This window comes from Hypomesus transpacificus, chromosome 15 (genome assembly GCF_021917145.1).
Source record: "Hypomesus transpacificus isolate Combined female chromosome 15, fHypTra1, whole genome shotgun sequence".
NCBI lineage: Eukaryota > Metazoa > Chordata > Actinopteri > Osmeriformes > Osmeridae > Hypomesus > Hypomesus transpacificus.
This window is the reverse complement of record NC_061074.1, coordinates 12,474,758-12,488,879: the sequence shown is the minus strand read 5'-3', so window position 1 is coordinate 12,488,879 and position 14,122 is coordinate 12,474,758. Positions and strand designations below refer to the sequence as shown.

Below are 14,122 nucleotides of genomic sequence, written 5' to 3'. Positions count from 1 at the left end.
CTATCATGCACGGACCCTTATTTAAAATTCGATATCTATTTTCTAAGCAGAACCCTCTCAAGCCCATTCAGTAAAAGCACGATCTGGTCTCCTAATAGAGGACTACCTTTGTATGTTTGTGATCTAAAAGGATATACTGCAAAACACAGCGCACACTGTAATCGACAACCACCCACTCAGTGACCAAGACCCAGCTGAACAATGACAGAACATCTCAAGGTGGATCAAGGTGGGTGTGCAGGTCAAGATTGAGCTGGCAGTGTAAAAGTAAAGGCACACGAAACAACCCCCTTCTCAAATGGCATTGTGTGTTTTGAGGAGCAGCAGTGTCTACAACCAGGTCAATATTACAAATATCCCTCAGGTGTGACAAACATGGGCTATATTATCTGTTTCTCTCAGCTGTGTTTGCACAATCGAGCCAGAAGCGGGTACCAGGAACAGACGCTAGAACACGAACAGCAGCACGACTCCCATTCAGCAGGGGAGAATGGCGGAGAGACGAGTGAGGTGAGAGATCCTTCGTGACAGGTACTGTGGTAATTCACTGTGAAGCCTGAAGGGTCTGGGCCTGCCATGTGGAAACGTCCGGACAGCACAGTAATAGCTGGACATCTTGAGCGGCAAGGTATTGCGTAAAAGGAAACACGAGGTCAGAACCCAACATCCATTGTGATAAGGGTTGAATCATCTCACAACCTCTTTGTAACCTCCCACTAAATTCATGGAAATGTGGGCCTAAGAATGCTTCGTAGGTTAGATGTCTCTCTGGCAGAGTAACAGCTTTTACAAAGACATTGAATAATACATGATTACTTCTGATGCGATGCATTTTGAATGCTGCCTTAGGTGCTTACATGGTATTGCTCTTAAACTGGGGTGACTTTCATTTAGGGGAAAGCTTAAAGAAAAAAAACAGACATGCTTTCCATGACATGGATGTTTTGGAATGAATCCAATTATCTATCAATCTGAAACAAAGTGCAGACCATCCTCCACCCTTCTCATTAAATTGACATGGCTGTCCACTGTGATTATTGCTTTGGTGCACACACCAATTACTGCAGAGACAGTTCTTTGTGTGTTTTCATTAATACCGAATGTTGTTGGCACAGTGGCAGTCATTTGTTCCAGTGCATAGGTAAATCATGCAATTAATCCATGAATAGGTCCTAGATAACTAATAAAATGGAAGTCATTCTTGCATGAAATTTGTTGACCCTGTAAGTTTTGTTTGGGTCATTTACACAATGTTAATTTCTGTAATTTATCAAGGGCCACAGTGTCTGTTCAAATATGCTCATATATTTCCTGTCTGTCACTTTACAGGCTAGCTTCGGAATGTAATTTCCCCGCATATTATTTTAGTTAGGGGATAGGGAATATGGAATCCAGTGGTGTTTAAACAGTTTCGAAATGCATTCAATGGAAGTTTGGTGACAGAAAGGGCAAACACAAAACATTTCAAACGGTCATCATTTGCCAGCCTTATTATGGTCATGACAAACCAGACATACATTCACTAAATTTTGATCTTACTAGTTTTCATATCAGTTTTAGGTAGACACTGGACATGCTTAGATCCTCATCATATTGGGGTAGCAATCGTAGGCTGTTGTAGATTAAGAGGTAAGGTAGTCTATAGGCGTTTATTTGTCAATCCCTTTGATTCTTCCACAGGCTCAATGAAAGGATCAGAAGATCAATTCTCCAAAGCTACCTAGATCCACTTCCTCTCTTCAGAGTCAGGATAGAACTGCATTCAGCTAGTGTGTAACCTTCTCAGCGCCAAGCTGATGAACTGCTCGAGGCAAGATGATTTTTCCACAGAATGCCCTTCCTGTCATGTAATAAATCAAATTTACAAGTCTTCCTCTCATCTACATGATGTAACATATAGGTATCTGTTAGACACACTGTTTTTGTTAGAATTAGTTTAATGTGATAAGGTTTGCCGTCTAGTTGAGTTAACATTATCCACATAGATAAAAACTGGTTTAAGACATATACAGCAAAAAAACTAATAAATAACGTAGGTACAATGCTGTGGAGTTTAAAGGACATGTGGAAAAGAGGTCCACTCAGAGTCCAGAGAGAGAGGCTAGCTTCTCCTAACATGTCAGAACGTTCCTGGTTGTGGTCCACGGCCTCCAGTACCGGCCGTCCTCTATTCCCAGCAGGTGTCCATCCTCCGTACGCGCACCCTCTGTTTGTAGTGGTACTCCTTCAGGTGCTTTTTCAGGGCGTTGGGGATGGGCAACACGTTGATGCCGTCGTACGTGGTCCGGCTGCTGGTGACGGCTCTGCAGATGTGCTGCAGGCTGAAAGGCTGGCTCCGGTGGATGGGGTTGGACAGCAGGGGCTCAAAGAACATGCAGGAGTTGGGGTCCTTGTAGTGCTCCAGCAGGCCCGTGACGGTGGGCGCGTGGAACACGCTGGGGTCGTGCACGTCGAAGCTAAAGTTGTGGTTCCACTGCTCGATGCGGGCGTGCAGCGAGCGTCCGTAGCGGCGGAAGCTGACGGAGAAGAGGTAGTCCTCCTGGGCGGAGTCCCGGAGGAGGAAGGTGCCCTCGGGTTTGCCCTCCAGGAGAGTCTCTGCCTCGTAGCGGTCCATCACGCCCCAGTAGCAGGGCAGGTTAGTGATCTGCAGCAGGTCCGGCACCAGACAGTGGATGTAGTCGATCTGAGTGTGGATCCGATAGCCGTCCTGGACTTTGGGACTCTCGGTCAGAGGGTGGGCAACGCTGGCGGGCAGGCTGCTCGTCGCAACCTCCGGGTCAACCAAGGGGACGGGGACCGCGTCGCAGGCAGGGGTGGAGGCTGAGACGGAGACGGAGACGGAGGCGGAGACGGCAGCCGAGGCTGAGGAAGAGGCCACCACCTCGTCCAGGGTGTCCAGGCAACTCTGCAGGAGGAGCTGGTGCTGCTGTTGCTGCCTCTGGAGCAGCAGCTGCTGCTGCTGGTGAACGGTGGCCCGCTCATCCCCAGCCAGCTCGTTCATACCGTGAGCCAGCTTGGGGCCCAGCTTGTACAGAGGATTGATCTGGGCCGTCACCTCGAAGGTGTGGATCTCTGCGTTGGGCGGTGGCTCCACGCCCTGCTCGATGCTAATGCGCCTGCGCTCTCGCAGCCTGTCATCCACGTCCTCCACCGCGGCGGCCATGTTGGAGGTGGAGGGGCTGCTGACCACCTGTGTGTCCAGGAGAGGAGGCTGGGAGATGGGAGCCGTGTGCTGCTTGATCAGGTACCACTTCTGGGCCAGTTCGGAGTCCGCGGGGAATGGGCAGTCATCCAGCATGAGCTCACTGAGGTGGATCTTGCGGCGCGATGAGGTGGCGGAGGGCGTGAGGACCTGTGGGATGGCTGACGCACTGTGGGTCTTTATGGGGAAACACTGCCCCATGGCATCTTGGATTTTTTGACGGAGAGTGCGACCGCCACCCGCCCCCCTGCCTTCAGCCTCGCCAGCGAGTGGCAGCTCAGTGGCCTGGCCATTTGTCCCCTGTCTCGACCGGACAGTCCCCCTGTCCTGTCCCATAGAGGCAGAGGGGTCCAGGCTCTGCCACCTTGTTCCCTCCCTCAGGGGCGAGGAGGAGCAACGATCCCTCGACTCCAGACCGTTCAGTAGCTCTCCATACTCAAAGCCGTCGCTGACAGGGCGCTCAACAGTTGGCTCGTGGGATGTCAGGCCTTTTTTCTTACCCCGTCCTCCCTTCCGCCCCCCTCCAGCATCCCGTCTCTCCTCAGACCGGCTCTGTCTCACCTTGGGACGGGCACCCCGTTCCCTGTCTTTTCCACGGTCACCTGACTCTTTCAGTAATGACATAACTGTTTGGTGTGGAGGTGAAGGGATTCACTCAGTTTACAGAGAATAAGCTGGTTTGCTCCCAAAGGCAAGTATCCCGTTCAGAGTCTTTTAAGGGGCAATGCATAGCATTATGGTCCCTGCATCTCTGAATCTGAGGCTATAAAATAAAGAGACAGTTACAGTTAGATTACAAATAGTAATTGTCATCGAATTAAATTCTTTAGATATGAAGCGTCTAGAAAGGGTACATTTACACTTTTTTTTTTGTAAAGCTAACTAATCAAAGACTTTTCGGGGTCGTATGTTTCATTAGTTTTATTGATGATACACAACTTGTTATTATTTTAATTCTGGTCATCATTAATCTTTTAACCAACATTTAGATGATTCCCAGATAATCTACTTAATACTGAGTATAAAAATCGGGAAGTACACATTAGCTAATCTCTAGCTTGCTAACCTGTTTAGGCTGCTAGCATGCTGTTGTGTTGACTTTTCCCGTTGTGTTGTTACTGTATTTCAATGTAACTCCTTTGCGTACCTACCTTTAAGCTAATTGAGTATGTCCAGTGGAATATATAACTAATTATGAACAGATTAGACTAATTTGCTTTCAACTCCTCTTCGTCTATGCTATTGTCCTGTGTTCGATTGCTAGCAAGTTGGTTAAAATCAGGAAGAGGAAGTACAAGAATACGTTTTCATAATAAAAGTTCATATAATGTAATATAAAGTAAAAGTCAAATGTCCTTGACTAGTCTGCATTTTTTGTATAGTAGATTCAGTCCCCAGAGTAAAATTGGGACTACGTGTATTATGATATTTTTATGAACATGACCACAAAGAAGCATGAGTTGAGTAGCAAAAAAAAATTACTCTTTATTTGGACTGTCTATCTGAGCAAAGCTGCAGTTCAGATCATTCAAACATAACATGTGACAGTAAAAAAGTAGTTTTTAAGCATGGGATGCAAAATGTTCATTCATAAAACATTAGAAAAACGTTTTGGGGTGGGGCATTAGTATTAAATATAAATTTTACAAGACAGAGATGCAACAAAGTATACAACTGACTTCTTATTGACTATGCCAGGCAGGAACATGAACACCATCTGAAGGTCCAGGACAAAGTGTCTTATATGTACTGAATGACACACAAGCTATGTACCTCATAACTCTGCTTGGCAAGAAAATATTACCCCGAACTTATGAAGTGTATTTTCAAACCAAATTCACACATCACTGGAATGTAAACATACGGTAAACATATTCCTTGGCCTGTTGTTAGTGTCGAGTTATACTCATAATCAAATATATCACAGCTCAGACTGGAAATGTCATTGCCCACCACTCTTCATTAGACTATGGAGCTCCCAGAGTCTATTTTGCAGGCTTAAAGAACCCTGTCCTACACATTGGTAGCATCCAACCTGTATAATCATTTCAGGTACGCTATGCTATGGTACATAGACCAATCAAATTAGACTCTGAGCCATGTAACATGTACTTACTGTACAGTGTTGGCCCAACCAATTTCACACAATAGCTTAGATAAGAGAAAATTGACTAACTATATCTGAAATATGTAGATGTTTTCCCCTCCAAATATACTCATCTCTCTTTGTGGACAAGAAATCTGATGTAGTCATCAAGTCAGATATGTCCTAGAGCCAGCTCTGAGGATACCTGTGACTTGAAAACTACTCAGGCTCAGTACCCAAGCAGAGACGGAAGAAGCATGGTTTGTGCCTCTCGGACTAGACACCTCGCGTTATCAGCAACTGGCATCTGACAGTTGAAACCACAAGGCCAAGCGAGATCAATCTTCTCGTCACTCCACAACTCCAGGAAGGCGGACGGCACATGCCCCACATGGACGTCCGTTTGACTTATCTACAGAGAGTCATGATCGCAACGTAGATAAGACTTGGGGTAGCAGGCATCAGTCAATCTCTACCCAGCCAGCCAAGTACTTTATGCATTACACATATAAAGAGATGGAATATTCAAATGGGTAATCTGATTTTCAGACATCACATTACACAAGGGCATGCCCACGCCAGACGTAGAAAGTACTCATTGGGAGGCATCAACATTGAACATCAGTCACATCACTTTTGCCTTCTCCATATGATGCCATCTGATGAGCACCATCACGAACGCTCAATTCTGTCCTCTTATAAGCAATATCAGAACTCAAATTGTGTGGGGGAAAAACATGCATGTCAAGAAGAAAAAAGCAGTTGTTTATCGGGGGAGCGTATAAAGAATAAGAGTAGGAAAAGACATGTTGGTAAATAACCATGTTTACTAAACAAGTAGAACAGTCATGGCTCTGTGGAAATAAAAATGAATATGGAGATCCCTGCCTCAAGACCCAGACGATCCATGAGATAAGACCATATCCGCACATGCACCTTTCCCCTGCCACATTCAATCACAGAGGCTGGCACACAATCTTGGATTCAACACTGATACCACATGATAATGTTAGGGCTAAAGGATATTCAAGAGCCTTCCAAAGAAAATCAAAATATATGATTCATCAAATCTCCACACTGGCCGTTCGAAAGAGAGGTGGGTACTGGTTCATTCTGAATGAGACTTGAGCCTCATTTGCATTTTCCAGAGCCAATCATAACAGTGCCTCAGGGTAGAAAGGGATTTCATTAAGGTTTCTTACCCAGCGTTAACAGTGAGGTAAAGAGCAACGCTCCCTGAAAAATAAGTACTTGAAAACAGACACAACACCTGCCCTTTCCTCAATGTTTTTCTTTTTTTTTTTTACAAATGCAATTTAACTTCAGCTCCCACAGTACAAATCTCCCCAGCCCTGCTGCAACCCTGTAAGGATTGCTCAGCGCTTAGCTTGCAAATGAGATTCATCATCATTTGTGTAGTACAGCACAACATTTCAATGCAGACTGGTTGCGGCTGGCATATTTTCCTTCTTCAAAACTGACATTGTTTTAACAAATACCGCATTTACCTTTACATATATGACTCTGGCATCAGAATTCACACAGACCCCTTCTCTTTGGCCTTGTAACGATAGGGTGGGACACAGTCGTTTTTTACCCATATGCAGAGTTTATCCACTCTGCTGCAGGAGCAGGATGAGCCAGGATATTAAGTCTGTCAATGTGTCATGGCCTTCCTTGCTAAATAGTGTATGTATATAACACCCAGGGCCTGGCTACAGGCTGACCATATGTATGTGTATGTAAGTATATGTGTGTGTGTGTGTGTGTGTGTGTGTGGTGTGTGAATGCACAGTGCCCACAAATAGGGGGCAGTGTGCAGAAGTGCCTTGCTCCAGGTCAGGAGACTGGTCTGGATACAGTATATGGGGTGTGAAGCTTGGCTCTCAGTGTTCCTGGACAGCAGCCTTGCTCCAAGGCAGTGTCGTTACCCTTTGTATTTTCTAGCTACTGGGAGGAAGAGGGGAGAAACTTGGGGGTAGACGCCCCTTAAGACAGCACCAATCCTCCATATTCCTCTCAGAACCCTGCTCATCTTAATGTCACAGTCCTGCAGAAGACACTGAGCAGTTTTGTACAACTAACCTCTCATCTCTCCTGTAATATAATAGTCATCTGTATTCCATTTATAATAAACTTAGTTAAGTATAATAAAGTAGAAAAATATCAGAGAACATATACACAGTTAATTTTGTCGTTTTTGTAGTGACCATTTCGCTTTGTTGTTTTCTGAAGCATATACTTTGTGCTGGGCTACAAGGAGCTGAACAGACTTCTGTTGGAGTTAACCGGCGACTTTGTTTAAACTTTTTTTTCCCAACACTTGTTTCTTGACTTGTTTTCATATTGTTGATGTTCGGTCCATTCCATCTAGAAAAACAGGAGATTGGTATTTCAAATGACGTAGATAAATCAAGGGGACAACAATATCATAACTACAAGACAACAATATAATATCGACACAGGAGACGGTCAGTTGTGTTGATGTGATCTGTGTGCTGTGCCTAAGGGTTTCCCAGACAAAGTGTCGGCCCCTTACCCCCTAAGGCATGCTCTGTCATACTGAGGCACAGTGACTCCAGCGTGGGGTTGATCTCCAGGTCGGACCCTGGACCTTGAAATTCTGAGGGAGAGAAGGGACAATCGCATCAGCCCGTTATGCTGCTCAAGGAAGAGGGAAGGGGGCGTCCGAGGCAGGCATGTGAACCATGCCTTCATGGTAGAGGGGATGGATGGGTGCCAGAGGGTGTAGGTTGTGGGGTATGCGTGAGGCCGTGGAGATGGCGGGGAAGCTACCTTGCTGCTGGAACAGGAGCATGGTTTGAGGGGAGGTGTGGACAGGAAGCGAGTGGGTCCGCTGCACAGAGCTGCGGCTCTGGCTTGGCATGCTGTTGCTGCCCCCGGGGTTGGCGAACCACAGGTTCTAGAAAGAAAACATGAGCGTCCAATAAAAACACGCCATTCAATCTTTATATTCTACACTCTTTACTCCTGCGAGGACAGACGGGCGATGCCTCTGGTTATTTTGATGATTCATCGCAAAATGATATGCCAACCCTCTGAGTTCTACATTGATAAAAGTGTCAGGGACTTTTATAAAGCCTAATTTGTCTGTCAGAAAACAAATGTTGAAGTCGTCAAGAAAGGAGACGACTCCTAAGGCACAAAATCTTGTAGATGATTCCTTTCCACAGATGGGAACAGGCTAACTAGCTCAAACTTGATTCAACAAACACTTTTCTTTAGAAAGAGGATTTTGGTGTTCTTCTTCTGAGCACGACGTCGGTTTTTCCAGACAGTGTTTGTAAACGACTTTAGCACGGGCATGAGCACTGACCTGTCTGCCTTGGCCCCCCAGAGCAGGGCTGGTGAGGGTATGGCGGGGCGAGGCCCCCCCGATGCCACCTGGACTCAGGAGCCCCATGCCTCTGGTTGGGAGGCCGCGTGGCGGCATGGTAAACTGCCTCTGTCCCCGGCGCCCCAGACCCCCACTCACAGAGCCTGCTGTGGGGAGGGAGTTGGACCCATACGCCCAGCTGGAAGAGGACACACACCTACGTGACAACAGGCACACGTGCACGGTCCTCATTCTAGGAGGAGGTAGAGGCAGCCAGACCTCCTGAGCTCACCGGAGAAAACATTTTGGGCCTTGAATAAAATATGTGTTGTTTTAATATTTAACAGGTGCAGAGAGAAAGATCCACCAAAGGGGAAGGAGAGAACAACAGGAGTCTCACCCTTTCTGTCGGTAGACAGGCATGTCCAGCATGGTCTGCATGGCCTTCCGAGGAAACAAGCGGAGTAGCTTAAGAACCTGCTGCTTCCACGAGACCAGCCTCTTCCTTTGGGTCTCTGTGAAAGCCTGAGAGATAGACAGCGAGAGACAGAGAGAGAGAGACAGAGCGAGACACAGAGACGGAGAGACAGCGAGAGACAGACAGCGAGACAGAGAGAGAGAGAGACAGCGAGAGACACAGCGAGAGAGACACAGCGAGACAGACACAGCGAGAGAGAAAGAGAGACACAGCGAGAGAGAGATGACAGGAGTAAAGATAAGAGAGAGTGCAGCAGGGAAGCAGGAATCAGTACTTCAAACAGCAATGCAGTCAAAAGCATCAAGCAGCGCAGTGAACTCCACTGGTAAGGGGAAGTTATACACATTTGTAAATACTTAGAAAAGGCTTCCTGCAAGGAACCGGATCACCACGTACTCCTGAAGCCAAATGGATTACTCCCCATGTGAAGGTGCCATTCTCATTTCGACTATGCCTATAAAATACGTCAAAAAGGTGTGCGCTTCCGTCCAGGAATAGATGCTGTGTTCGCAGGCTCTCACCTCGTGTGTCAGACACTTCTCAATAAGCTGCAGGTAACAGCTGATGTTCTCCTCATCCGGCCGCGACACCAGCAGCTGAGTGCACACTGCAACACACACACACACACACACGGTAGTTCATATCACACACACACACACCATGGTACAAGAAAACAAGAACCAGCAGGTCCTAAAAAAATATATATATATCAAAATTAAATGAAACTGTATCCCATCTCACCTTTACCCATGACACGCGTAAACTGGCCAGCAATGTCACCGTCTGATATGGGTGCGGTGGAGGACTCGCCGTCACAGGCAGGGGGGTTGTGGGGCTGGAAGGCCTCCGAGGAGAGCACCTTGTCCTCCCCAGGCTTGGAGTGCTCGGGGGCGGAGTCGCCGGGCTCGCCGTGGTCCCTGTGCGAGGTGCCGGCAGGGCAGCAGGCTTTGATGGGCGTGATGATGATCTGCTGCAGCTCCTGGAGGGCGTTACGCAGGTTTCCACCTTCCAAGATGTCCTGTCGAGAAGGAAATGGCGTTTTGTTTTTTTTTGTCGCCCCCCAGCCACTGGAATAACATTGCAAATTCAGAGAGGTTTTGAAATGGAAAGACTCCCTGTAAGTGATACCTTCTCTAAAGACTTGAGGACACTCTGACGCTCTCGTAGCTTCTGGATGCTCAAGGCGATCTTGTGACGCGCTCCCTTGGTCACATTCTGAAAAAGGCCAAAGAGGGAAAGATGGAGAGGGCAGTCATTTCAAATGGGGAACACATAACACCCTTCCCGTCGCTAAATAACAATCCAATCCTAACCACCCGTCTCATTCTAGCCGTGGAGCAGAGCCCAAATCATTGTGTTTATCTGTCGGGACAGCTCGGTATAAAACTGGGGGCCCGCATTGCTTAACTTCATGCTTCACTGGCTTTGACAGCTCCCTGTGCTGTCCAACAGCTCTCTGTGCTGTCCAACAGCTCCCTGTGCTGTCCAACAGCTCCCTGTGCTGGACTGGAGGACAAACCTGTGACTCCAGGTGGTGCTCTGTAAGAATCATCATCTCCTCATAAGTCATCTGAGAGAAAAGTGCTGCGTATTTGTGAAGACGGAGACTCTTCAGCCACGTGGGAACATCTAAGACGAGACACAAAAACGAGGAAAGGAAAACGTCACACTGAGCCACGCTCGCCGTCGGCGGCAGGTGGCTATTTTTTACCGCGGGTAAACATCGACAAAGCCTTCGAGTTGAACTCTCGACCTTTCATGCCACTGCCGTCCTCCTGGAAGGTGTTGCGTGCAGAGCCCTGGTCCTCCGTCTGCTCGCTGCCTGACGAGGCCACGCTGCTCTGGGGGGACAGGGGCGCGTGGTCCGTGGGTAAGTAGGCCTGGCGCCCCCCCAGGTCGTCCTGGCTCAGCCACTCAGACCCACACGCCTGGGGGCTGGAGGGGATCAGCGACATCGACCTCTTCAGAGGGCTGGGCTGCATCTGCCCCCCCAGGCCTGGCAACAGAACACAATCACAGCATTTCCGAAAGGCCACACGACTAAAGTTTCAACAAGAGGGTTTGTGTGCTAATTCGGAGCATGGGGCGCAATGTCACCTCTCTCTGTTTGTCCCCGTTGGGCTGACTGACCTGCGTTGTTGCTGTTGATGGGAGAAGGCATCCCGCCAGGGAACGACATGTGTCCGTTCTGTCCTGCTGGGGAGGTGCTGGAGGAGGGGGGCTTCTCGTGCCAGGCATGGCCAGGGTCCATGGCCTCGGCGGAGCTGGGCCACTCATCGGAGCCCTGGCGAGGGTGGTAGGGGCCGGAGGGCGGCCTGGAGGTGGGTGCGTAGCCACTGGAGAGGTGCTCCTCCAGGTGGTTGAGCCACATGGCCAGAGAGGTCCGGTCATCGAGGGTGGTGGCGGGGTGGATGAGGGCGTAGGATAGCAGCTGTCGGCTCTCCTCCACAAACAGGCTGCTTTCGATGGTGTGGCTCAGCACCTTCTGCAGCAGCTTCATGTACTCACACTTGGCCTCGCTGTTGCGGGGCTGGAGCAGGGGCAGGTGGGATAGCAGCAGGGACACTGCCTTCTCTTTGGGCTCCTGGTGCCATTGGCTGACAATGGCTGTGCAGAGAAGAGATTGACAGAAGAAAGAAAACGAATTGAAATACATTGCTTACGAACGTGCTTGGGAGTGAACGAAACGTGGTCAGTATCATTAATACATGATCATAAGTGTGTATATTGTTATGAGAGTGTAGCCCCCCAGCTACCTGCGTTGTTGGCCTCTGCTTCCAGGATGTGGATCTCAGTGCAGTCTGCCAGCCAGTGCTCCAGGCAGATATGCAGGAAGCGGGCCTGGGTGCGGGACACCCTCTTGAGCAGGGACAACAGCGCCACCGTCTGCTCGCACTCATTCCAGCCCTTGAACCAGTCAGTCAGGATGCCCACCTGGTCTCGGAACATCATGGCGTGTTCCCTTGGGAACAGGGACGGGAATGTGCGGGTGGGGCCGGTGGCTATGGGGAGGACTGCAGTATCGCAAACTGTTTCACTCTGGCTCCGCTCAGTGGCGGCGGTACAGGAACAGTCCTAGGATCCCCTCACAGCGAAGCGGGGGGGCCCTCACATGGTTCAGCTGCAGCAGAGGCTCCTGGTGAGGGGTGGTGCAGGGACAACTAGGACAGGGTTCAGTGCAGTTTGGATGAGAACTGTGTCTGTCCAATCTAGCTGGTGGTGTCTCAGACAGGAGGCAGAGGCCCTCTCCTGAGTATCTGCACCTGCATCTTCCCAACCCTACCAAATCGACAGGGACACGGTTAGGTCAAGGTACAGGTTCAGATGAATTGCACACTGAGGACTGTCAAATCTTTCCCATTGCAAATACACTGATACACATGTTGTTCAGCTTTAATTGGTAGCTTAGAAACACAACGGACCAGCATTTCTATGCTTAATATTACTGCATATTATGGTGTTCACTTGTTTACATTCCATAAACTTAACAAACAGCAGGTTATATTATCAAACACTGTTTAAGTTGGTTCTGCACAGTAACAGCCAATTCATTTGCAAGCGGACTTGAAAAGCTATCATGTTCAGTTCACTGAAAATAATGCCTTGGTCGCTGAATGATACCGTTTTTCAGAGTTTAAACCCCACAACGATCAATCAGTGATATGAGCGTGACTGGAGCATATACATGTGACCGTTGTTTTATGATACACATACTATGGTCCCGCAAACTAGCATCCATGTCCTTTATTTAGCTCAGCTAATCATAATGCAGAGATAATCAGCTTCATGGTGCAAAAGTGGAGCACAATAACGCCAGCATCATCACTTCCGATGAAAGCGGGCTCCAAAAGATTATTCCCAATAACTTATATACTGGCTAGCTAGCTAACAATTATAATGTGGTTTAACGGCATTTACGTCTAGATAAATCTTTCGGAATGTGTTGGACAAAAGATATCTGTTGATTTGGCTGTGAATGACACGTAGCTTGCCAGCCACTAACATAGCTAATGTGGCAGCCTCTGACAGCGTTAGTTTCTTGTAGCTAACTAAGCTTTCTTGTCAGTGTTAGCAAGCCAGTTAAGAAGCCGGTTTTGCTTGTGTAGATTCATCAACGTCTACATTCACACCGATTTAACAAACTAAACACACCAGAACACAGTCTGGTACCTGAAAGCTAGCAGATTTACCCTGTAACACACGACTTAGCATTAGTGTTTGCATAGTATCTAAATGTGATTAACTTGGGACTTGTTTTGATCATAAATAGCACAAATCTAACTAGCATAATTAGGCCCTTACCGACTTGATGTTTTCCACCGTGTAATGAGTTAGAGTGAATCGGGATTGGTATTGTTTTCCGTTCCGACGTTGCTGCTGGAATGTCCCTCTCTTTCTCGTCTCGGACGAAGCTAAAGGGCTAGCAAAGTAACGACGAGAAACAATGTAGATCTCACGATACAAATGTCTTACTTGTTAGCTAGCCGACACGCTAGGTGATTTAGCACGAAATGTGTGACATTGAATAAATATACATAACATACGGTAGCTATAGTCGTTTGTTTGTTTACGTATGTGGGTTGCACTTGTCAGCTAGCCTAGCTGTTGGCTAATCGATAAGCTAGTTAGCAAGTAGCAGCGCTAGCTAATCTCTTGCTTGCTAGCTAGCAAGAATTTCCTAAAGTAATGTTAGCTAGCTTGCTAGCTATAATGCAAAACAACTCATATAAACAAAGCGCAGATTTCGATCCGATGCTAGCAGTATATTAGTTTCCTTTACAATAAGGACATGTAATGATTTCAGACGTAACACAATGCATCTATATACAAAAATGTTTCTTTCCACACACAAAAAATGGAGCGCAGCGCCGCTAGCCTGGAGAAATTTACTTCGTTCAGTCTGATTTGACGCAAGACGTGGGCCACTAGCGTGGGGTTGCCAGGTTGTCTCACACCCTCCATAAAGGTTTCTAAACAGTGATCCACGACAGTTCTAAATAACAGAGAAGAACAATTTCA

The 14,122-nt window shown here is 47.7% G+C and overlaps 2 protein-coding genes across 6 annotated transcripts; both read right to left on the bottom strand.

The window, feature by feature from the left end:
• Nucleotides 1-1,582: 1,582 nt before the first annotated feature.
• On the bottom strand, nt 1,583-4,481 carry socs9 (suppressor of cytokine signaling 9). Of its 4 annotated transcripts, none has more exons than XM_047035490.1 (2): nt 4,354-4,481; nt 1,583-3,965 (listed from the first exon to the last, which is right to left on the bottom strand). In XM_047035490.1, exon 2 carries the CDS (start codon nt 3,824-3,826, stop codon nt 2,168-2,170), a length of 1,659 nt encoding a protein of 552 aa, XP_046891446.1. In that variant the 5' UTR covers nt 3,827-3,965; nt 4,354-4,481; the 3' UTR covers nt 1,583-2,167. The 4 variants fall into 4 exon arrangements, with proteins under 4 accessions (XP_046891446.1, XP_046891447.1, XP_046891448.1 ...); XM_047035491.1 differs by having other exon boundaries at nt 1,583-3,959; XM_047035492.1 differs by having other exon boundaries at nt 1,583-3,959; nt 4,269-4,360.
• Nucleotides 4,482-4,662: 181 nt separating this feature from the next.
• LOC124477589 (protein Smaug homolog 2) lies at nt 4,663-14,019 on the bottom strand. 2 transcript variants are annotated; one of them, XM_047035488.1, is made up of 13 exons: nt 13,406-14,019; nt 11,860-12,382; nt 11,234-11,710; nt 10,857-11,099; nt 10,623-10,732; nt 10,232-10,318; nt 9,845-10,121; nt 9,625-9,710; nt 9,026-9,150; nt 8,626-8,824; nt 8,085-8,211; nt 7,828-7,911; nt 4,663-7,658 (listed from the first exon to the last, which is right to left on the bottom strand). In XM_047035488.1, the coding sequence occupies exons 2-13, from the start codon at nt 12,053-12,055 to the stop codon at nt 7,630-7,632; spliced, it is 2,040 nt and encodes a 679-aa protein (XP_046891444.1). In that variant the 5' UTR covers nt 12,056-12,382; nt 13,406-14,019; the 3' UTR covers nt 4,663-7,629. The 2 variants fall into 2 exon arrangements, with proteins under 2 accessions (XP_046891444.1, XP_046891445.1); XM_047035489.1 differs by having other exon boundaries at nt 10,623-10,642.
• Nucleotides 14,020-14,122: the final 103 nt, after the last annotated feature.

What these genes read in the sequence shown, in the direction of transcription:
- socs9 (XM_047035490.1), bottom strand. Translation starts at nt 3,826, where the DNA reads ATGTCATTACTGAAAGAGTCAGGTGACCGTGGAAAAGACAGGGAACGG.
- LOC124477589 (XM_047035488.1), bottom strand. Translation starts at nt 12,055, where the DNA reads ATGATGTTCCGAGACCAGGTGGGCATCCTGACTGACTGGTTCAAGGGC. An exon ending in AGCAGAGGCCAACAACGCAG is followed by an intron (nt 11,711 to 11,859) that starts GTAGCTGGGGGG and finishes TTCTCTGCACAG; the next exon opens with CCATTGTCAGCCAATGGCAC. An exon ending in TCCTCAAGTCTTTAGAGAAG is followed by an intron (nt 10,122 to 10,231) that starts GTATCACTTACA and finishes CCTTCTCGACAG; the next exon opens with GACATCTTGGAAGGTGGAAA.